Here is a 24,455-nt window from a genome sequence, read left to right on the forward strand (position 1 = left end):
AAGGAGAGATGGAAAAGAAGAAAAACAAAAAACAAGAGGAAAAAGTGTCCTTCCCCGTAAGATCCAGTTAGCAAATTCAGTGTAACTAGTGAGACTGTGTAAAATGTCTGCAGAATTTCAGTTTTGGCAAATAATTTCCAGTAAAATATCTAAGCTATCAGAGTACTAAATTTCCATTTTAACCATTTACGACAGGTTCCCATTAGGTATTCAGTGAAGATGTTGTGGTCTCCCTAAGGCACAGAAAAGAGAACTTTTGGGATCTGTTTTTTAAAAATCCCTCAATTTTACCCGGTCAGTAATAACCTCTTAATTAAATGTGTGTAGTGCAAAGACTCAAATCTCGATCCATCAGTGTTTCAGTCTGTTTGATAAAAAATTCCATAAACAGATCTAAAAGGGAATTAGTGCAGAATACTATGGCAATAGAGGGGGTCAGCCCCACATTAACTGTTGAGTTAAAAAACACACCAGATGTTTCTATAGCATTCTTTCTGCTGCATTTTATTTCAAGGCACAGGTCTACTTGAAGAGTCATGCAGCAAGTGGCTTATCAATAAAGCCACAGTCTATGAATAGTGTCATCACATTAAAGAGGCAAAATTGCTGGATTCTCTCATTATGTAAAAAGCTCACACATCTTGGGAATCCATGAGTTGGTATTGTTTATGGAATACCTAAAAGGGGAGACAAAAACCATATATGTCAATAATACATGCAAGTCAGGAGCTGAAGCAATGAAGCAATGAAGACTATTCACAGCCATTTACTGAGCTAGAAATTCCATATGATTTCTAAATATTGCCTCACAATTAAAATACAACAAATATAACTGGGCCAGTTCCAAAATCAGTGAATATTACCACTGTTGCTAATTATTTACCAAGGCAAACAATTCCTACTGTTCTCAAATCTCAGCACATGTCACCAAAGAGAACAACTAAAGATGGTAACCATATCCATTTTGGAAGCCTAGCAATTTGGACACTTAATGTATCCTGTAGCTTAGAGAGATGATACATGTGTCCATTGTTATAGAAACTAGGCCTTCTCATGCTGTCATAGTAACAGTGTCTTTTTCTTTTCTGGACCATCATTATGCAGCTAAGAATATTCAGGATAATAATAATAAAAAAATAATAATAGAACTTTTCCTAAAACAACATGTACATTTCTTTATAAATTTAAATTACGGCCCTCCTGGCCACGTTTAGACTGTTCCACCAAATGCTTCCAAGAAGCAGAAAGAGAACTGTTAGTTCTCTTACCTATTAACTCTTAACTCTGTATAGATTTAGGCATACAGAAGCCCCTTATAAGGTGCAAGGCACTGATACCAATGTAAGGTAGTTATTATAGAAGCCGATTGGAACAAATTTATCCTGAATAGGCTTGAATATGACAAATAAGGACAAAGGTAATATAATCTAGTTTTAAGTTCTCACGCAAGTTAATCCAAACTCTCTCATGAATTAAAAGAGAATCTAACATTCTGCTGATGTAAACGACAATCCTCATTCCATATTTATGTATAGCACTAAACTGATGATGTCAAGCTGAATTAATGCTTGACTGATTTCTACATTTTAAACCCAGGTCATCATATAATTAATTAGGAGAGATAATTGAACTCTCCCTAACCATGCAGATTTAAAAAACAATGTCACTTTCTTGGAAACATATGGGACAAAAAACAAGTCATTTCCATTTAAGCCGTTAATTTGAAGAAAAACCAAGCTATCATGAGGGCCAGCTTTCAAAAATGATTCTTATATTGAAATGAACAGAGGCTATGCAATGTATTTGATAGCATGCTGAACAATATTACTTGCAGGACAACATTTTCAGTAGAGGTTAATATACAAAAACAATCACCTGGTTTTCGTTTCAACCCCAATTTATCTAAGCATTAATTTAAAAAACTTCAGGCCACAAAATATATTCTTTTCACCAAAATAAACGAGACTATAAATCGTCTCCCATTTTTCGAGTTTTACAGGAATGCTTGCTAATGTCCTCTGGCCCAAACTCTTCCCAGAATTGTAATATTAAGACTTGCTTAGCACATTTTCAGGAGTATGAAAAATAATTTATGCGCACTTGAAAGCCAATTTAATTAATGTCAAAAATTAGACTTTAACTTTCATCAGTCACTTGGAAACTTCTTCTGTGTAAGCATTCATATTAACACTTCCACTTATTGCTATAGCTGACAGCAGAATGTAGTGCCTCAAAGAAACCATCTATTAAAAAGAAAAAAAATTAAGCAGTCACAGTCCTTAATTCTGACTGCCTCTAGACATTGGTCTAACTAATTAGATAGACGTTTAATTGGTTTTCCAGGTTCCTAAACATAGGAAGAATGAAAAACATTGAAAACTTTTCTGCTGAGTTACACGCAAATACATTAACACTAACTATTAATATTGTCTGATTTAAAGAGTAACTAACCTGAGATGTACCTTGCTCCGATTAACATTACCATGCTACTCACTATAAAAAAGCCCAAGGGCAGACTACAGAAGATACTAGGGTCACCTGTGGTCATCCAAGTAGAAGGGAATTCCAGTCAAGCAAACCAAAAGAGAGACACATAATTACAATATTTGTGTTAAGAATCACATGATAGCAAAACAAATTAAGTAACAAAAATAGTATATTCATAAAAGCTAGCCAAGAGTTATTACTTCAAATAAAAAATATAATCAATACTGAAAGCTTATGACACTTAACGAACGATACAGATAGCATGCCACAAATAGCCAAGAACATAATACATATAGACCAACATAAGCCTTCCGCTGGCAAAGCCAAAGAGAGCCCATGGAGAACTTTTTGGGAGGCTGTGATTTTAGCTTTCTTAATTCTTCCCCCAAATGATACTAAATGAGCAATTTAATTCCCCCAAAGTTCAAATCATTGATGCTTTGGCTATCAGAGAAGAGTTGTATTAGTCTACTGAAAACAAACTTTGAACATTATTTTTGCTAAAATATTCAGTTTTTTAAAAAAGGAATTTGGTTTATAAGGAAATGCACTTGACAATATTACTGTAATTTTAAAGACTAAATTGTTTAATGTAATCATTACACTTAAAAAAATTACCTAGAAACATGACTCTTTTAATACTTTCTAACCTGAATTCTCTTGCAATCCTTTCCCTTAAAGAATATATCTTGTATTCTTAAATGTGAAAATTATATACCTAGAATAATGAAAACTGTTCATAAAGAAGTTTATTCAAAAGTAAGTTCTAAGAGTTGAAAAAAAATGTTGTTTTGGAGGGTTTTGAGTCCAAACCCAGGAGGTCATCATTTATGATAACCTAGCTCTCAAAATTCATGCCAAAAGTACTTAAAAAATAGTTTACAATGCATTCAAAATAGTTACAAACAAGAAAATACATGTGAGACTGCTTCAAAATGGACAAACTGTGGTGGAAATTAAGCAAACATAATATTCTTCCCATAAACTGAAGCAATTTAAAAATAAGATACCAGGTAGCAATTCTAATATCCTTTCAAGTTTATTTAAATAGGATTCCATATTATTGTTATCATATATCCTTTATAGGAATACATTTACCATTTCATTAACTGAATTTTTTTTCATTCTGAGTCAAGTGGATTCTGACTCATAGAGCCACGATAGGACAGAGTAGAACTGCCCCATAGGGTTTCCAAGGCTGCAAATCTTTAAGGAAGCAGACAACCACATCTTTCTCCTCCAGAGGCTCCACAAATATTTTAAGTTATTAGAAACGGTTTTTCATAAATCTATTCAAAAACCTTTTCAAACTTTGGTTTAAATCCACTGCAGTCTAACTGAAACAAACACAATTTAAAAAAACCTGTAAAGCTCTCAGAAAAATCAAATTACTTTTCTCATCATTGCTGAGTAGCAACGGAAGAAATCGTAATCTTTTTGTTTTATCACCTTTTGTTTGGAATTTTAAATTTACTGACAGTAAATTACACAAATAAAGGGAAAACGATCAATTGGTTTTATGGAAATTTTGCAATTAAAATCATATCCTTAACTGCTAGTAAGTAGAACTGCTGTGTGTGACAGAGAAAATGGGGGTACAATGAGGGAGAGAAGGAGGATTATGCCATTAAAAAAAAATCCAACTATAGAAAGAAATGTAACTCACCTTCTCGTAAGCCATTAATTAATAGCAACTTAGCTCAGCCCTGGAGCCCTAGTGGCGTAGTGGTTAAGAGCTCAGGCTGCTAACAGAGGTCGATGGTTCAAATCCACCAGCCGCTCCTTCGAAACCCTACAGGGCAGTGCTACTCTGTCCTATAGGATCGCTATAAGTTGGAACAGACTCTGGCACACAACAACAGCTCAGCAACTATAGCACCAAACTCAAAAAAAAAAAAAAAAAAACACAACAAAAAAAAACCCAAACCCATTACCATCAAGTTGATTCCGACACATAGTGACCCTATAGGACAGAGTAGATTTGCCCCACAGTTTCCAAGGAGTGCCTGGTGGGTTCGAACTGTCCACCCTTTGGCTAGCAGCTGTAGCACTTAACCACTATGCCACCAGGGTTTCCAGTAACTAGCACAGTGGTACAAAAAGTTATGTTTGAGAAGTTTGATTGTAAAGGGCTTCAAACATGCAAACAGGTTTAGCAAGAAAAGCTTTGCCACCACCTTGGAAAAGGAAGCTAAGTTTTTGGAACAAAATATTTAAAAAAAATGAAATTAAGCTTATTTAGGAGAAAAAACAAAAGATTCAAAGTAGGAACATCCAGGACTGAAAATACAGATCACGGTGATCTGTCGCAGTAGAGTGGTGGATGGGTCTGAAAGCTTTTCCTAGAGGCCGAATACATTCGAAGTGGTTCTACAATCACCTTGGGGTTGGAAGGCAGGTTATATTTCATGATAAACTCTTCTTCATTGAAGCATAGGCTTCAATCTATTATTAGCCATTGCTCCATTTGTAATGTTCCAAGTCTTTCATTTAACAGAAAGCTGAAATACCATGCCATATTACTCACTTAGGGTTGTTTACAACTAAACAACCCTAAGTGAGTAATATTGGTTTACTTCAGCTGAATACCTTCCTACCCCAGTGACTAAAAAAAGACAGGAAAAAAGTAGGAGGAAGCTTCTACCTTCCCACCCAAGTAACTGAAAAAAAAAAAATTCTCTATTTCCTGTTAAGAGTATTTCCCAATCTCTTACGACACTTTCATTTACTCCATTTGGTACATTTCTTCCACTCTGATTCCAATGGAATTTCCATTATGTACACTTGCTAAGTACTTGGAATCAGTCTAGAAAGTAGTGAAATAGATTCTGACATTAACATAGCTTTCGACTGATTCACGTCATAAAGACAGCCACCCAAAAAGGTAGAGTAAGACATTTAAAAGGAAAAAAAGAAAAATCTAATTGATTTTTTTTTCCCTCATTAAGAAGAAAGCAGAAATAACTTTACTTTTGGAAAATTGTCGATTGCAGTACCAGGAATAAACTTATAAGGGAAGACGAGGCAGGCTAGAGTTAAAGTATTTATGTCAACCTGACAATTTAAAATTTTAAAGTGCTTTCAAACTGTAAGAAACTCTGGCTATAGATACTTTTCTTCAGAGCAGTCAACAGATATCCCTTGCTAAGGGTAAACTGCCAGATATTGAAATAAAATTATTTACCATACTAAGAAAAAGTGGCAATACCAAATAATAAGACATCTTTACCTCTGTCAAAAGGCCGAGTTGTAGCCCAACCTATTGACTTCATCACAGCCTTTTTCCATGTAGAATAACGAATTTCACTTTCTGGAATTAGAAGAAAAAACGCACCGATGAAAGAGTTTACTGAGATGTTCAAAGCACCATACTTATGTTCACTCAGCATTCTTGACAAATCCTTGCACATATTAAACTGAAGTTGGGCTTTCCCACAACTCAAATGTGAGAGAGTACATTTGCTGGTGACTGCCAGTTAACTGGGAGAGAAGCTTCCTTGGAAACTGGAGTGAAATATGACAGGGAAGGTTTAGCATGTAAAGGGAGGCTTGACAGACATGTAGGAAGAGTAATACATGTTGTGAAGACCAGAGCCATTCACAAGCAAGAGGTGATGTATTAGAAGGGAGAATCCTTTGTTTTCTCTCCCTTTTTTGGTGGCGGGGCGGGGGGAGAAGCTCAGGCTGAGGGAAGGGATATACTGTAATGTGGAAAGACTAAAAGGGCAATTGTTTTTGGTTTATTCAAAAGATTTAATAAATACGGATCCCTCACAAGCTTCAAATGTTGCATTCGGATAAGATTCCTCCCACTCCCCAAACCTTACAGCAGGATTTCTTTAATGTGAAAACCTGCCCAGGAGGACCAAACAAATATGATGCCTTCAGGCACGTGCTGTATTAACTCCTAACCACCAAACCACGTGTGGTCTCCTTTCTCTCAAGCCTCTCAGCCTTTCCATAAACCCAGCTCACCGAACACGCGAAAGAGAGGGTTCAAGTATCACTCCCTTAAGAAAGCTTTTATTGCTTCTGGCCCTTGCTCCATCTTTCCACAGCACTTAACACATACCTCAGGATAATTGCTGCCCTATTGAATTTTTATGGTTTTATCTGCCTCTCCCAACATACTTGAGACTTGTCTTATTCATCTCTATATCCCAATGTCAAGTGTAGTCTCTGGCTTGTAATAGGTTTTAAATAAATGTTAGCTAGAAGAATGAACTCTCTATATCTAAGTGCCCATTCTTGCATGCGTTTGCATAAGAGAGTGTGTGTGTATGTATGTGTGTGTTGTGGGGAGAGTATGTGTGTGTTGTGGGGAGAGAAAAAGCAGGAGAAGGGGAAGGACAATCATCAGTATAACTTATCCAACTCTAGGCAAAAGGGTTTGCAGAGATGGTTATTCTCGGAAAATAGAAATCCTTAACCCTTTGCACAAAACTTACTTGTTTTAAGAGTGAGCTTAAAACCAAATTTCGTATATAGAACCTTACTTTCTACTCACATTTACTTTAAAAGCTGCATGACTATATTTTAATAAAGGTATCAATCAGACCTTGTAGCTTAGCTTAGCTGGGACCGTGAATCAGATATCTAATTCCCATGTATTTAATTGTAGCTGCCTTTATAGGGTCACTATGAGTTGGAATTGACTTGATGGCAGTGAGTTTGCTTTTTGGGCCCTTGTCAGACTAGTCCTGCTGGGCTTGAAAGCTATCAGAGTGTCCCTGACTTTGTCCAGTGATCATGTCCCAAAGGGGGCCATCAGCACTGAGATGATTGGTCTAGACATTAGGGGTGGGTGGATGAAACACTTCCCTTGTCCCTTTGAAAAGGTATTCTAACAAACGATATAACCAACAGTGGTAGGTAGTGCTAGCCTCTTACAGGAAAGGCTGTAAACAGTGCAAATGAATGGCAAAAAAGTGATTGTAGAAAGTTTTTTTTTAAGAACTATTTTTCTCATTCATATTCATTCCGTGTAGGTCAATATGCTTATACAGATCAGTACAAAATAGGAGGCAAATCTGAAACCGTAACATTTGCTATTTTACTTTGTTCCTTCATTTAGGAATGAATAGAAAGGCAAAGTCCCCTGCACTAAATACAATCATTTTCACAGTATACTATTAGAAGTTTCATTCTCTAAACATACCGTCAGCATTGATCTGTGGTTCGAACCGCTCCATTGTAACTGCTGACAAATCCTCAGGTTCTAGACTCCAGACACCAACTCCTTCTGCAGCCCCTGCGGCCATGGCAGCTCCCAGTGCCGTTGTCTCAGGCATCGAGGGCTTCACTGAGGGGAGAAAGCTATGTCAGCAGCTTTGCAGTTACATATGCCTGAAAAACCAGTTCTGAAAGAGACGTTACTTCTCAGAGTTCAAAAGACTGCAGGCTTACTAACCCACTGGAATATACAGAATGTCCGCTTGTAGCTGCATAAGAATTTTGTTGCTGGTCATTCCTCCATCTACCTGCAGATGGCTGAGTGGAATTCCGCAGTCGCGGTTCATGGCCTCCAAAATCTTAAATAAACCAAAGGCAATTATATAATTAAATTACTTCACAGTAATATCTTGGAAAATGGCAATCTTCCACTCCAAAGCCCTCGATAGATTCCCAGAGAGTACAGAATAAAGTTCAGACTTCTTATTCAGGTCTTCCAAGCCCTCCTTGATCTGGTCACAACCAACCTTTCCTCCCAATACACCTCTGCCCTGCCCCAAGCCCGACAACTCTATTTCTGCATCCTGGTTTCCTCCCTTGAGGCTTCTATTTGTGCTATTCCCTTTGCCTAATATGTACCACTTAGCAACCCCCAGCCATAAAATCTTGTATTTATTAGATTAGTGTACAGGCAGGCTTCATTTTTGATTAAGCATTTCATAAATTTCAGGCATAATACATACTTTGTTTAAAAGTGGATTAAATATAAGAAAACAGGTCCATATTTATTACCTCTCGAGTTTGGAAACAAACAGCTTCTAATGCAGCAAAAGCAATATGACATTTATTGGTGAACTGAGTAAGACCACAGATGATCCTAAAAATACAAACATTTTAAAATTAGAATGTTGTGAATGAGTCAGTAATCTAAAATGTCCCAAAGAGACATACACGGAAAAGTTGAATTCAATGGATAGAAATGTAGGGAGAAAACGGACATAAACGTCAATTGGTAAACTCTTTGTAGTCCACAATTCTGTGTCCACCTGTGAAAAAGTTCATGATCCATCTGAACAGAGGCAAACAATGCAAAACCAAATCAGTATGCATTTAGATGATGTCCCTTTGCCACACAACATCAAACGCCTTGAAGATAAAAGGTAATAATGCTAAACACGAATAGGGACAGGGCAGAGGGCTATTGTCTGATGATTTATAACTTAGAGTTTAATGGTTCTGAAATTATTCTCTACAAGGAGAAAAGATTTCCTTCAACCCTTAAAGTCAAGTGAAAATAACTTGGTAGGAAAGTACACATACTAACTTGATTTGATAAATAAATCGAAGCCCAAACAAGCACACCATATTTTCAATACTTTACCCTCTCGCACTGGGCTCCCAATAAGGTGCGTATAACCCTGAAAATGCTGGGACGAAGTAGCAGCCATAAGAAGTACCTACTTCTTTAGCAAGTCTTTCTAAAATTAGACAAAAAAGAAAAACAAATATTAATATCCTATTTACTTTATATAATAAATATGCTTGTTTAAAAAGTCAGGACAAGGCTTTTGGTTTCCTATTCTGTGGCATAGCAAAATGCTCCTAATTACAACAGTATTCTAGGGAACAACAAAAAAAATTCCCCCACATTGAACACTCCCACTACAATGTAACCCAGCTGAAGAAATACAGGAAGTGGCTTCGTTTCCTTAACGTATTTTATTTTAGTCATCTCCACTACTTTTTTTAAGGTTGCCGACTAGGACATGACAAGTGCCTTCCAGTGTATCTCTAATTAGAAATTTTATTTCTGATTGTCCCACCTTCCAGCAAAGTAAAACATGTGGATGGGAGAAGGGCAGTTCAAAATTATTATCTATACACCAAAAATAGCCATATTAATACTTCAATTATCAAACCAAAAAGTCAAACCCGTTGCTGTCAAGTCGATTCAGACTCATAGTGACCCTATAGGACAGAGAGCAGAACTGCCCCATAGAGTTTCTAAAGAGCACCTGGTGGACTTGAACTGCCAACCTTTTGGTTAGCAGCCATAGCTCTCAACCACCACTATGCCACCAGGGTTTCCACTTCAGGTACCCGAATTTTAATGCTCACTCTAATCTAGGAGTCACAGCTCTTTCTCATCAGACATATTTAGCTGGACAACATACTTGTACATTCCGGCAATCTCTGGTGTTCAATTTTATACTTTGGTAATTTCTATGACCATCCTTGCCATTTATTAATAATCACCACTAATTATGTCCATTTGCTGTTTTATAAATCTTCACAAATAGTCTTTTACGTATAAGTCAAACCCATAATACGGTTCCATATAATTTAATGTCACGTATGGGGCACACCACATGTATTTACAGATTGCACAGGCATAATACTAAAGGGTTTCATTATTCAGATTTTCTAACCCTTTGTTAGAACATGCTTACCAATTTCCTCTGAGGTACTTATAATTCCAAGATTGTCTCTCAGCCAGCGAATAACAGCACCAGCTATAGCGACAGAACCCTAAGGAAAAACAGGAATCCGAGATAGAATGCATGTTATCGTTACAAAAGGCTTTTTTTTTTTTTAAAGCATATTCTCTTTGAGACTACAAAAATGGTAAAATTCAAACAGTTTCGACTTTACGACTTCTAGAAATATGATAAACTAGGTCTTCCAATGCAAACATACTTTTACCTGGGTAACTAATAAAAGCTCTTCATGGGACAGGAGCAAGAAGAGAGCTCTCCTGCACACCTCTGGACTCATCCCCATAGGTGGATATCAATCCGTTGAGCAGTTTGTTTCTCGTACAACTGTTCTATCTGTTGCTAAGTTACCTAGGAATATTATTACCCAAAATGCATTCCAATCTTATCCTCAAAATTGTCAGAAAAGGCCGCATTTCTTTTCAAGTCCAATCCCTAACCCCAACAGTATATTATTTCAAGCAAAAAAAAAAAGTAAAGAAGCTAGACATAATAATTATTCTTTACAATAACATCACTAAGACGGGGTGGGGGGAAGGGCTGTGGCAATAAGGAAGAAAAGATACAATTCAGAGTCAGATGAACCAACTTTGAGTTCCAGTTTTAGTACTCACTTGCTATGTGATTTTACACAAATTTCGTAGGCTTTCTAAGTCTCCGTTTCCTCACCTATAAAATGGTGGTGACTATAATAACACTATCTACCTAACAAAAAGTAGAGGGTCAAAGAAAAAGAGGAAGGCCCTCAACAAGTTGGACTGACACAGTGGCTGCATGACGGGCTGCAGCGTAACAACAATTGTGAGGATGGCGCAGGACTGGGAGGTATTTCCTTCTGTTGTACACAGACAGTCACTATGAATTGGGACCAACACGACCTCACCTAACAACAACAACCTAAACAAATTACTATGAGGTTCGATATGAGAATACATGTGAGGGTTCTCACTGATACGTAAATACCAGCTTCGTTACTTTTTTAAGTGTTACGTATTAGCCAAGTGTCCATCAACTGATGTATGGATTAAAATGTGGCATGTGCACATACAATGGACTATTATTTAGCCATAAAAAGGAATGAACTGCTGATATGGGCTACAGCATGGGTAAGCCTCGAAAACATTATGCTGAGTGAAAGAAGCCAGATACATATTGTAGGATTCCATTTATATGAAATGCCCCCTATAGGCAAATCCATAGACAGAAAGTAGATTAAACCTGTTGCCATTAAGTCAGTTCCGACTCATAGAGACCCTACAGGACAGAGCAGAACTGCCCCATACGGTTTCTAAGGAGTGCCTGGTGGATTTGAACTGCCACCCTTTTGGTTAGCAGCAGTAGTTCTTAACCACTAGGCCGCCAGGGTTTCTGAAAGTAGATTAGTGGTTGCCTAAAGCTGGGCAAAGTAGCTGTAGGTTTCTCTTTGGGGCGATGAAAATATTCTCAAGTTTTGTGGTGATGGTTGAACAACTCTGTGACTATACCTAAGACCTTTAAAGTATATACTTTAAAAGGGTGAATTTTATGGTGTGTGAATTATAACTCGATAAAGCTGATAAAAACAAGACCCTGAGGGCAAAAAAAAAAAACTTACCAGCACAAACCATAGGAATGTCAATTTATTTTTTTTTGGCTCTGATGTTTCATTCACACAGATTATTATTAACATTAATTACTTATACAGAATGATCCCAAACTAGACTGTCGGGTGACATTTGGTGTTTTAAATAGATATGTGTTAAACCAGAATGAGTTTTATCTGGTGCTTACCTCCCTGCCCCCAATTCAATCAGCAGTTTAGCTGAATTTACATGTGGTCACTCTTTCTTGCTGTCAGTTTTCAGAATGTAAACAAACTAGACGACGAATAAGTTGATACATTCCATCATTCACAGCGTCTACATGTTACTGCAAAGCTGCAGAACACCGTAAGTGTTCTGTTTATTCAGTGGAATTTTTAGCTATGAAAATTATTGGAGGAACAGATTTGATATGAAATCCATTGCCGTTAAGTCGATTCGGACTCATAGCAACCCTATAGCACAGAGTAGAGCTGCCCCATAGGGTTTCCAAGGAGTGGCTGGTGGATTCCAACTGCCGCCCTTTTGGTTAGCAGCTGAGCTCTTAACCACTGTGCGACCAGGGCTCCGGATATGACATAACTGTACAAATATAGCAGGCTTTAAGAATGGCGGAAACCCTGGTGGGGTAGTAGTTAAGTGCTACAGCTGCTAACCAAGAGGTCAGCAGTTTGAATCCTCCAGGCGCTCCTTGGAAACTCTTATCGGGCAGCTCTACTCTGCTATGAGTCAGAATTGACTCGACGGCACTGGGTTTGGTTTTTTGGGGGGGGCGGGAGGGGAGCTTAAGAATGGGACAAGAATAATTCTACAACAGGTTTGGTTTGGATTTATATACAATTTACTCAGTACCTAAAATTCGTGTATATTAGATTACAAATTGCAAAGACTAATTCCATGGCATTTTTACTGCACAGAAAAGAGAAAGGGAATGCAGAGTTGAACTGGGGCAACATTATATTTGAAATGTAATATATTTTATTAATACTTCAGTAGCAAATTAGAGAATTAAAACTAAAAGCACTTATTGGTCAGGAGGTATACCTTCCAAGAAAGTAAATTATGCAAGTCCAGAAACATAGGCTATTGGAGGACAGATTCTTAAGGTGGCTCCCATGATCTCTGCTCTGCTGCTGTTCACGCCTTTGTGTGATTCCCTCTTGAGTGTAGCGGGACCTCTGACTTGCTTATGCTACTGTTTCTAATACTGTCTCAAAAGTGATAGGATACATCAGCGATGACATGTGTATGATCATATTACATAAGATAATAGCGCCAATAGAGCCTGTCTTGCTGGACTCACTTCCTCCCTTGATAGCTTTGAGGAAGCAGGTGACCACGTTGGGGGACTCCACTGGCAAGGAACTGCAGGTAGCCTCTAGGTACTGAGGATGACCTATGGCTCACTGTCAGCAAGAAACTGAAACTCTCAGTTCTACAACCACAAGAAACTGAATTCTGTCAATAACCTGAGTGTACTTGGAAACAAATCCTTCCCCTATCGAGCCTCAGATGAGACCATAGTTTCAGCCAACACCTTTATCATAGCCTTGTGAGACTGAGTAGAAGACTCAGCGAAGCTGTGCCTAGATTCCTGACCCACAGAAACTGTGAGATAATAAATGCATACTGTTTTAAGCTACTAAATTATGGTAATATTGTTATATAGCAATAGATAACTAATACATAAGCTTATACCTAAAATGGAATCTTACTTTCAAGAGGGATGAAATACTCTAAAAAGGAAATCTTAACACTATTATCATAAATCATACCAAAGAAGAGATTGGAAGGGGAAATTTAAAGAAACCAGTAGGGTTACACAGGGAGCCCACTAAGACTCAAAGAAGAAACTAGTCCATAGGACTAATACCCTACATGAACCATAGCCTGAGACCAGAAGAACTAGATGGTGCCTGGCTACCACTACCAACCATTCTGACCAGGAACACAATAGAAGGTTCTGGATAGAATCAAAGAAAACTGTAGAACAAAACTAAAAAAAAAAAAAAAAAAGACCAGACTTACTGGACTGATAGAGAGTAGGGGAACCTCCAAGACTATCACCCTAAAAAACCCTTTTAAGTTGGAAATGAAGCCACTCTCAGAGGTCTCCTTTCAGCCAAATAATACATTGGCTTATAAAATAAACAATATCATCCATGAGGAATGTGCTTCCTTAAACAATCAACTATACAAGACCAAACAGCCAACATTTACCCAAAAGCAAAGATGAGAAGGCAAGGAGGGGAACGAAAGCTAGATAAACGGAAACAGAAAAACAGAATGGAAATAGTGAGAAAGCTGACACCGCGAAAATTGTAACCAATGTCACAGGAGAACTTGTACAAAAATTGTTAAATGGGAACCTAATTTACTGTGTAAACTTTCACCTAAAACACAACAAAATGTTATTTTATACGTATATATCTCCTAGTTATGAGTCGGGATCAACTCAATGATGAGTTTGGTTTTTTTTTGATAGAGACAGAATACAAAACATTGAAGTTTCAAGTCCTAAGTAAGCTCAAGTTCATAAATATATTAAAGGTGCCATAAGAATTTTTGTTTTCCGACATAGTATTTAGAAAAAGATAATGAACACGGTAAAGGAGTAGAACAGCATGGGGAAGATGGTGTACTATTAAGAGATGACAGAGGGAAGGTAGAACTATTCAACTGCTATTTTGCATCAGTTTCTTCAACCACTAAGAAAACAAATTCCAAATTAGAAAGAGTGAGACAAATTCAATTAGTGTAAAATGAGTTGGAAGTCCTAGAACAATTTAAAGCTCATGTGGCCCAATTTCTTTTTACAGGTAATGGAAATGGGAATGCAGAGATAATAGTTTCAAACCCACATGAACCACATGCCAAGGGCCTAGGGGAGAAAAACAAAAGAGTTCCTCCTGGTCATAAAAAAGAGGTAGATGTTGGCGTACATCAACAGAGCACAGTGAGTTTGTACTTCAAAACCACCCCCTTTGCTCTAAATATTTAGGATAACTGACAAAATATAAAAAGAAAAAACTAAAATCATATATGCCGACTCAAATACAGAATAACATCTAGCTGAACCATAATGGAGCAGAAAGGCATGACCAATTAGGACTAAAGCCACAAGCATGATGGGTTCTGATTCAAGGAGAAGGCAGTGGTAGTGGTGGCTGGGCACTGGCTCCTCCAAAGAAAAGGAGTCCAAAATGCTTTGTGCAAGACAGGTTATAGAATTAGGCTCCATGCTTGAGGCCTCGGGCTAGGTGATGCTCTCCCACTTGTGCAGGGATGTTAGAGAAACTTGCTGTCCAAAGCTACAGCTTAATGGAAGATTTTGGGTGATAAAGACTGGTGACCAGTTCTGCTATATCCCTAATTTCCTCCCAATACAGTTATAAAAAGTGTTCCCGAATTGGGAACACAGAAGGTTACTCAAAATGGAATATCAGGCTCAAATCAAGATGTGAAAACTCCAAAATATATGAAGGAATCATCAGCTAACAAAACTTTACAGCTAGAGTAGAATTCATTCCAGTCTGACAAAGACTTTAAGTATGCTGAGCGGATTCCAAGGAATAAATTAAGGAACTATTTCCGTAAAATTCTGAATTAAAAAAAAAAAAAAAGAAATGAAACAAGATCAAGGGCATATGAAATTAAAATATAATAGATGGGATAAGCTCTAGAATAGACAGAGACGATAAGTAAATACATGTTCTAACACACTGCTGGTAGGACTGTAACTTGGATTATCCACTGTGAAAAATGGTTGGTATTATTAACTGAAAGTTAAGACACACATAGTCCATGGCCTAGAAATTCTATTCTTTCAAAATTTGTACACATACACATCAGGAGAAACATACAAAAATGTTCAAAGCAGAATTTTTCATAAGAGCCAAAAACTGAAACTGTGGTATTTCAATAACATAATGAAAAAAAAAAAAAGAAAGAAATCTGTACCTAACAATGCAGATTAATCTCACAAACATCATATTGAGTGAAAGAAATCAGATTAAAGAAGGCATGTGGCGCGACGTCATGTTTTTTTTGTTTTGTCTTGCTTTAAAAAGCCAATTTGGAAATGGAAGATAAGAGGCTAAGAAACTTACCAGGGATGCAGACAGAGAAAACAAAGAGATTAAAATAAAAAAAAAAAATGAAAGGGCAGGTAAGACATGGAGAATGAGTTGAGAGGTTCCAGTATTCATCCAATAGCAATTCCAGAAGAGAATGGAGGTAATGGTAGAGAAAAACTTTTGAAGAGATAATTGCTGAGAATTTTTCCAGAACTGAATACAGACTAACCAAGTACCTAACAAGATAAATAAAAATAAATCCAAACCCAGGGACATCATTGCAAAACTGTAGAAAATCAATGATAAGAAGATTCAAATATTCAAAACTCCCAGACAACAAGTCAGATTACCTACAAGGGAACCACTATTGAAATGGACAACAGAGGTCTCATGAGCATCAAAAATGTCCAGAAGGGATATGGGAAAAACAACTATTAATCTAGGACTTTATACCCACCCACCCCCAGAGTGAGGGCAAAACAAAGGCAGCCATAAAAAGACTAGGCTTACCACCCAAGGCACTTACTAAAAGAAATATGAAAGGGTGACCCGCGGTAAGAAAAAAGTAGAACAGGGGACATAGTAAAAGGTGTGGGTGCAAAAAATGATAGTGGACACGGAAATCGATAAAATAAACAAATAAATATCATTTACCATTGATTGCAAAGAAAACAGTAGTAATTATTACGTGTATAAGAAAAAAGGGTAAATGAGAACTTTAAACAGGATAACATGATTGCACTTTCCAGGTCTAAAACCAAACCTGTTGCTGTAAAGTCAATTCTGACTCATAGCGACCCTATAGGACAGAGTAGAAATACCTCATAAGGTTTCCAAAGAGCGGCTGGTGAATTGGAACTGCCAACCTTTTGGTTAGCAGCTGAACACTGAAACACTGTGCCACCAGGGCTCCTTTCCAGGTCTAAGGCATCTATAATTCTAAACCACTAATTGCCTCCTGTATAAGAATAAAGAGAACTTACTATCCATTATTACAGGAAACAATTAGCAGGAGTATATTCTACGTGCCTAGTGCTAAGTACTTTCCATGGGAGGGAAAGGGAAGGAGAGAGGATTTTAGGTTCTGAGAAGTGTTACGATATCTTTAATACACAGAACAAGTTTATAGTAATTTTTCTATCCATAGAAAAAGGGCTGGGGGGATTAGAGTGCTTATGCCAAAAAAAAAAAAAAAAAAAAAAGACTAAATAAACTAACATTCCTCATGCTTTAGGCATAACAACTGATAAAATGTTTTAACTATAAACAGAAGCCTAAAACCTAAGGACAAATTATTATCAGACTCCAGGAAATAGGCGCCAATAAGTTCTCAGAGCCATTTTACACTTGTACTTTACAAAGTAGCCATTTCAAAACTAATAGCAAAGCCACACTTAGAAAAATGCATTTGATTTTACAAAAACAGCGCTGCTTCTTTGACTTGATAAATGCTTCCAATGTCTGTGGAATTATAAGCATAATACGCATGCACCATACCCTATAAACTTAGACCAACATATTCCTACTATAATTTACAAACGTGCGTAAGACAAATGCTTCTAGTGGTAAATGGCATAAATCTCCTCGCTTTCCTTCCCACATCAAAATGTGACACGAAATTTATTTTCTGGGGAGACAAGTGAAGAGAGCTGCTCTGCCTTTTTTTGTCCACTGGTTCTCTGTTTCAGTTATAAAAACATTTTCAGGTTCAAAGAAATGTTTGAGATCAAGTCAACCCTTTTATTAAACTTTAGAGATAGAAAAACCTTATATTGCAGAGTGGTCAAGTAATATGCCCAAGATTACGTGACTAGTTGGTATAAGAACCGAAGAACCAATAAAGTCAAGGTCTCCTGGGAGTCCTAATTCTCAGCTCAGGACAAGGTTCCTTACCAGAAAAGGTATTAGAAAACATTATAATTTTCATCAGCTTTCAATGTTTGTTATATCAGCCACAATGATTTTAAAAAACTTACTTCCAGTGCATAATATACCGGCTTGTCTCTGCCTAGTTTGTAAGCCACCGTGGTCAGAAGGCCATGGTCAGAAAATACACACTGCATGGAACAGAAGAGATTTCCAAAGTCAGGAAAATAAAAATACAGCACGAGAACGTTTTCTTCTTTAAAGCAAAATAATTCAATAGATATGGCAATTTAAAGAATAAATGATAAGTAAATCTTAACAGTCAGAGTGGAACTCTGGTAACATAGTGGTAAAAAGCTCAGGCTGCTAACGAAAAGGTTGGCAGTTTGAATCCACCAGTGGCTCCTTGGAAACCCTATGGAGCTATATACTCTGTTCTATAGGGTTGCTATGAATTGGAATCTACTCAACAGCACACAATAATAACAAGAGTCAAAGCTCTCAGTATTAAAAATAACACACAACTATACAAAGTCTATTCCTTCTTTTAAATTAGAGCTGTATTAAGAATCTGACAAAGTCCCAGTCTAGATTTCCCACCAACACAATTAAAAACACAAATAGCCTGTTGTTAGCTGCTGTCAAGTTGATTCTGACTGCTAAGGATTAAAGGAAAGCTGACAACTCAAAAGCAACTTAACAGCAAATTATGCTCAATCGTTACTTATATGAACTTAAAGACTTTTAATAATCTTTTACTAAAAAAAAAAAAACCAACCTTATGGCCTGTATTACAAAGTAAGAAACAGCCTGTTCCATACCTATAGTTGGGGGTGGGGGAGGAAGAGAATGAGAATGAGCACTTTGTCACTTTTATTAAACCAAATTATGAAACATTAGTAATACAAATAATCTAAACTGACATTTAATTTAATGGAATAAAAGCCTTAAAGTTTTAGAAAAGTTCTAAAAGTTAACATGCACCATAGACCCATATACTCTTTATTGAGTAGTATTTTAAAGACCAGTATACAAGAAAATATACTTAATGTAATTTTACTGGGAAAAAAAGGTAGGCATAGTATTTAGCAGAGTCAGTTATAGCCTAAGGCTGTGTTTATAAAACACTAAAGTATAACAAATTCTCCGTTGCGTTCCTACCAATAATCCACGTGCAGCGAACCACCACAGGTAACAGCCACTCACCAATGGAACTACCCAGCTTAGCTCTATCGTTAATAAAATCATAAACTGGCAGGAGACACTACCTTCTGGCACAGAACAGAGGGAAGGTCCGGAATGTGGGAAAGTGTAACTGGAACATAGTGACAGGAGTGGCAAAAAAGGGGAAGGCCCACCTTTTCCATTCTCTCTGCAGGGTAAGGCATTCTAACAGTGGTGCAATAATAGGACCCAGAGTGTAACCCACTGACATGGAAGAACTAAATTTATCTTGTGGCAGCCTTACCAGTATGAGCTATGGACTCTGCAACAAGTCTGGCACTTTGACATTAATGAGTACTTTTGACTTGCGTAGGGTAGGTAAGCAGCCCTGATACCAGTATGGGTCACAGGGAAATAAATAGTAGAGTTTCCTGTCCAAGCTCTGGATTCCCTCCCATAGGCCATGCATGATTCTAACCATACTGGTGACCTACTAGCAGGTTACATTCCAGCAGCTGAGAGGGAACGCTCAGTCTAGGGACTGACAGAGATATCCCAGCAGAAGCTACTACCAGTTAGTGCTAAGTCAACAGATGCTATCAGCTGCGTATCTCTTGTGGAACAAACAGAAAGTGTGGGATTTTTTTTTTTTTTGGATAAACATTTTTCCAGGCACCATGGTTCAGTGGTTAAGAGCCACGACTGCTAACCAAAAGGCCAGCACTTTGAATCCACCACCTGCTCCTTGGAAACCCTCTGGGGCAGTTCCACTCTGTCCTATAAGGTCGCTACGAGTCGGAATGGACTCGATGGCAACGGGTTTGGTTTATTGTTCTGAATAACAATTAGTTAGCTGAGATATTTTATCTCTTTTCACCCAAATATATTCTTGGCTTGCCTGAACAGCTGACACATTCAGGAAGCACGGGATTAATGAATACACACGTTTATAAAGACACTTGTCAAATAATACTAGGTAAGGACAATGCATTTACAAATTAAAACACACAAATCACACCTTTTTACTGCCATGACTCTGAAAACCGTTTTAAGCTCTTTTAATATTCATTAAAGTGGAAGTTAATTATTTCGCACTTCTGTGTACTGACCATTTGTGTACGAAATCTAAAAGTACAGAACCGATGTGAAGGCTCAAGGCACTTAATAAACGAATGTGAATTCTTAAGTTAGTATGCTTGATAAGTTAATTGCCATCAAGTCAGCTCTGACTCATGGTGTCCTTGCGTATAACAGGGACTCAGACATACTACCACGAAGATGGAACAGGACCAGGCTTGTAGCCATTGGAAACACCGGTGGTATAGTGGTTAAGAGCTATGGCTGCTAAGCAAAAGGTCTGCAGTTTGAATCCACCACGTGCTTCTTGGATACTCTATGGGGCAGTTCTGCTCTGCCCTTTAGGGTCGCTACGAGTCGGAATCGACTCAAAGGCAACAGGTAGTAGTGTAGCCATTGTGTCAATCCCTCTTATTGAGGGTTGCCCTCGTTTTTGTTAATGAGTATCGTCAATGCATGAAGAGAGTCACATTGCTACACTGGGCCACAACACTCAGCAGTACAGAGGTAATTATTTCCTCCTTAAAATTGTATTATTCTTCACATTACCAAAAACCAAAACCAAACCCGTGCTGTCGAGTTGATTCCATCTCACAGCGACCCTATAGGACAGAATAGAACTGTCCCATAGGGTTTCCAAGGCTGCAATCTTTACAGAAGCAGACTGCCACATCTTTCTCCCTCAAAGCAGCTGGTAGGTTTGAACCACCAACCTTTCAGTTAGCAGCCAAGCACTTAACCACTGTGTCACCAGGGCTCCTGCTTCTTCACAGTAGTCAATCATATATGGAGCTTTCAACAATTATGTGGTCTACTATTCTTCCTCAAGATGGTGCTATGTTTAAACATCCCAGAAAGATCTTTGACTTTGAAATATCTCTGCCTCCTTTTCCAACATCTGTGAAGGTAAATGTTGCTTGCTATCCTTCATGACTATTTGGCAGAGCCTTTTTTTTAGAGAGGTGTGCCAAAGATCACTCCCAAGATGAGGGTGAGAGGCCCTGGGTAAAGCTGTGAAGGAGGTAAAGACCTTCTTTATTCCACTCAGTGACTCTGATAAGGGAGATGAGGCTTAGGTTCTCTTTCATAAAAAAGAAATTTTATGCACAAATAACACATGTTCATTCATTCTATATTAGATAACAGATGATGTCAAAAGTAAAATGAGAATCACCCATAATCCACCCCCTAACCCTCAACCATAGGCCTCCCATCGACTTCCGTCAGTCTCCCTGCTGAGGTTCAGAGAGATATCTCTAACCTCTTTTAGGACTTCATTCTGCCTATCACTTCGCCCCCATTATTTTACAAGTTCCATTTCTTCTCTGCTCAGACACTAAAGAAATCTTCTCTGATCCTATCATAACTTAAAACAAAAAAGAAACAAAATCCCCAAAACTCTGCGGGACACTGTTAACCTAACAGACTCTCTTTCTCTCTCACCATTCCTGGATGACTGCATTCGTTTTTTTTGTTTTTTTGGTTTTTTTTTTACATATATATATATATTTAAATAAATTTTATTGAACTTTAAGTGAACGTTTACAAATAAGTCAGTCTGTCACATAAGCTTATATACACCTTACTCCGTACTCCCACTTACTCTCCCCCTAATGAGTCAGCCCTTCCAGTCTCTCCTTTCGTGACAATTTTGCCAGCTTCCAACTCTCTCTATCCTCCCATCCCCCCTCCAGACAGGAGATGCCAACACAGTCTCAAGTGTCCACCTGATATAATTAGCTCACTCTTCATCAGCATCTCTCTCCTACCCACTGACCAGTCCCTTCCATGTCTGATGAGTTGTCTTCGGGAATGGTTCCTGTCCTGGGCCGACAGAAGGTTTGGGGACCAAGACCGCCGGGACTCCTCTAGTCTCAGTCAGACCATTAAGCCTGGTCTTTTTATGAGAATTTGGGGTCCGCATCCCACTGTTCTCCTGCTCCCTCAGGGGTTCTCTGTTGTGCTCCCTGTCAGGGCAGTCATCGATTGTGGCCGGGCACCATCTAGTTCTTCTGGTCTCAGGATGATGTTAAGTCTCTGGTTCATGTGGCCCTTTCTGTCTCTTGGGCTCATAAGTTATCCTGTGACCTTGGTGTTCTTCATTCTCCTTTGATCCAGGAGGGTTGAGACCAATTGATGCATCTTAGATGGCCGCTTGTTAGCATTTAAGACCCCAGGCGCCACATTTCAAAGTGGGATGCAGAATGTTTTCATAATAGAATTATATTGTGGATGGCTGCATTCTTGAACAGCATCTTCTGTCTTGCTATATCTATTTTCTACCTTTCTGTATCTCTTTTGACCATTTGGAACCTGGCTTCCACCTTGATCATTCCCCTAAAACTTCTGTTATGGATTGAATTGTGTCCCCCAAAAAGATATGTCGAAGTTCTAACCTCTGTATAGCTGTGAATGTGACCCTGTTTGGAAATTGTGTCCTCAAAGATGTTATCAGTTAGGTTAATATGAAGTCATACTGGAGTACGGTGGGTCCTAATTCTCTGTGACAGGTGTCCTTATAAAAAAGAAGATACACAGAGACAGAGAGATGATAGTCATGTGAAGATGCGTCTATAAGCCAAGGAATGTTGGCCATCAACAGAAGCTAGGAGAAAGGCATGGAACAGATCCTCTCTGAGAGCCCTCAGAAGGAATTAACATGGTTACCACCCTGATTTTGGACTCCTAGTCTCTAAAACTATAAGACAATAAATTTCTGTTCTTAAAAGGCACCCAGTTTGTGGTATTTTGCTACAGCAGCCCTAGGAAACCTGTACGCTTTCATTCCTGGGGTCACCAAATGAAGTCCTAATTCCTACATCCAATAGTCTGTTCTCAGTTCTCAGCCTCCTTGACCTTTCAGTAGTATTTTGCACTGCTGACCACGCCTCCCTCTTAAATATCTTTACCCTAGATTTCCACATTAATGACTAACTGCATTCTCCTATTTCTCTGATTCCCCGCCTCCTACTTCTCCTAAGTATGTCCTCTACTTGCGTACTTTTTCTTGGTAATTTCATCTACTGCTATTGCTTAAAAAATTACGTCTATATATGGGAAATCCCAAATCTCTATTTTTATACTGGACACATCCCACATTCCAATTGTATGCCATATACAGTCTACTAAACAACAAGTATTTCCCAAACAGAAATTCTTCTACTCAGATCAGTTTCTTACTTTGGCTAAACCTAACCACCAGGTGCAATACCTCCTTTTCCTTTCCCTTCCCCCTATACCCAATCATATCTACCCACAACCTCCCTCTCTGTCCCCATCCCCCTTAGTTCATGCCCTCAATACCAGGAGGCTGTAATGGCCTCTTCCACAGCCCCCTGGTCTCTAGTTTCTCCTCACTTTGACCTAGGACTTCCATATTACCAACTAGCAGCCCCAGTCATTTTTGAACACCAGATCATAAACCAGAAATTTCCCACTGGTCTATGAAGAAAAATCTCCTCAGCCTGAAATTCAGAGCTTTACAAAAATGACCCCAATCCACCTCTCTAGCCTTATTTCCTACCACTTCCCTCCCTTGATCTTCAGTTTCTTTATTTGTACCTTTGTTTACTGCTCTCCCTCCACCTGCCAGCATCACTGATTCTTCAAAGCACCTCTTCACTAACGTAACCTTTTGTGATTTTTCTCCCCTCCCTTTGAAGCCCAACGGCATTACTTCAAAGTTTCTTATAGCACTAACTTCTGAATTACAATGATCGTGTATTTGTGTTCTCTCCCCGCAAAAAGAAAAATGTAAGATCAAAGATCTTAAAATAATGTGTAGAATTTGTTATTTCCCTCCAGTAACCTGCAGCTGTTGCAGATGTACTCGAAAGCACTCTCTAACTTTAAGTCATCATTTAAGGACTTGGCTGATAATGCTTAAGGGGCAGAGGAGTAGAGAAAGGAGGAAAATCAGGCAATTTTGTGGAGAGCCTGTCATGTGCTATATTCTTTGCTAGGCAGTTGACATATATAGACAACATCTGACTTATTAGCATTCGTATTCCTAGCAGACGGAGAAAGAAGGGGGAAAATAGTTTATTTTTCTATCTTATTTCTCTTGACTCCTGATTCAGCTGCCTGGAACCTAGAATTCAAAGAATGTGCCTCCAAACTCATGCTTGATTCAAATTCTCCCGAGAGTAACCTCAGGTTACCATGTTCTGCAAAGAATTTTCAGATCTCCTTGCCCAAAAAACCGCTCCCACAAATAATGTCACACTCCTGCATGATGACGGCTGACCCTGCTAGACTAAATATCTGTAACACAATATCCATTTGCTGAGCTTCTGTTCTAATTACAATTAGTATTTCTACTTTTTAAAGCATATGTGTTTCTGTTCATCAATATATGAAAGTAGTGGGTTTTTTTTTTTAATGTCAAAAAGAGACTCTAATAAGTATGGTTAATGAGGCAGTAAAAAGAAAGAGCTCCGGATTTAGTCAGAAGAGGTGGATTTAAGGCCAGGCTCTGATTTGCATCAGTGCAATGATTTTAGGAAAGCCTCTTAACCTTTCTGAGCATCTGTGTTTCT

The 24,455-nt window shown here is 38.2% G+C and overlaps 1 protein-coding gene across 4 annotated transcripts in view; it reads right to left on the bottom strand.

Annotated features, from left to right (window-relative positions):
* Positions 1–217: 217 nt before the first annotated feature.
* GK (glycerol kinase) overlaps positions 218–24,455 on the bottom strand; it is a 64,074-nt gene continuing 39,836 nt past the window's right edge. The window contains exons 12-21 of one of the 4 annotated variants that reach the window (XM_049872158.1): positions 18,455–18,497; positions 17,787–17,867; positions 10,110–10,188; positions 9,041–9,137; positions 8,452–8,536; positions 7,898–8,018; positions 7,646–7,789; positions 5,717–5,797; positions 2,452–2,538; positions 218–677 (exon numbers count right to left, since the gene is read on the bottom strand). In XM_049872158.1, coding sequence (XP_049728115.1) covers positions 667–677; positions 2,452–2,538; positions 5,717–5,797; positions 7,646–7,789; positions 7,898–8,018; positions 8,452–8,536; positions 9,041–9,137; positions 10,110–10,188; positions 17,787–17,867; positions 18,455–18,497 — 829 coding nt within the window. In that variant the 3' untranslated portion in view covers positions 218–666. The remainder of the gene's footprint in view (positions 678–2,451; positions 2,539–5,716; positions 5,798–7,645; positions 7,790–7,897; positions 8,019–8,451; positions 8,537–9,040; positions 9,138–10,109; positions 10,189–17,786; positions 17,868–18,454; positions 18,498–24,455) is intronic. The other 3 variants (XM_049872155.1, XM_049872156.1, XM_049872157.1) reach the window with 3 other exon arrangements.

The sequence above is a fragment of the Elephas maximus genome, chromosome X (genome assembly GCF_024166365.1).
Source record: "Elephas maximus indicus isolate mEleMax1 chromosome X, mEleMax1 primary haplotype, whole genome shotgun sequence".
Lineage (NCBI taxonomy): Eukaryota > Metazoa > Chordata > Mammalia > Proboscidea > Elephantidae > Elephas > Elephas maximus.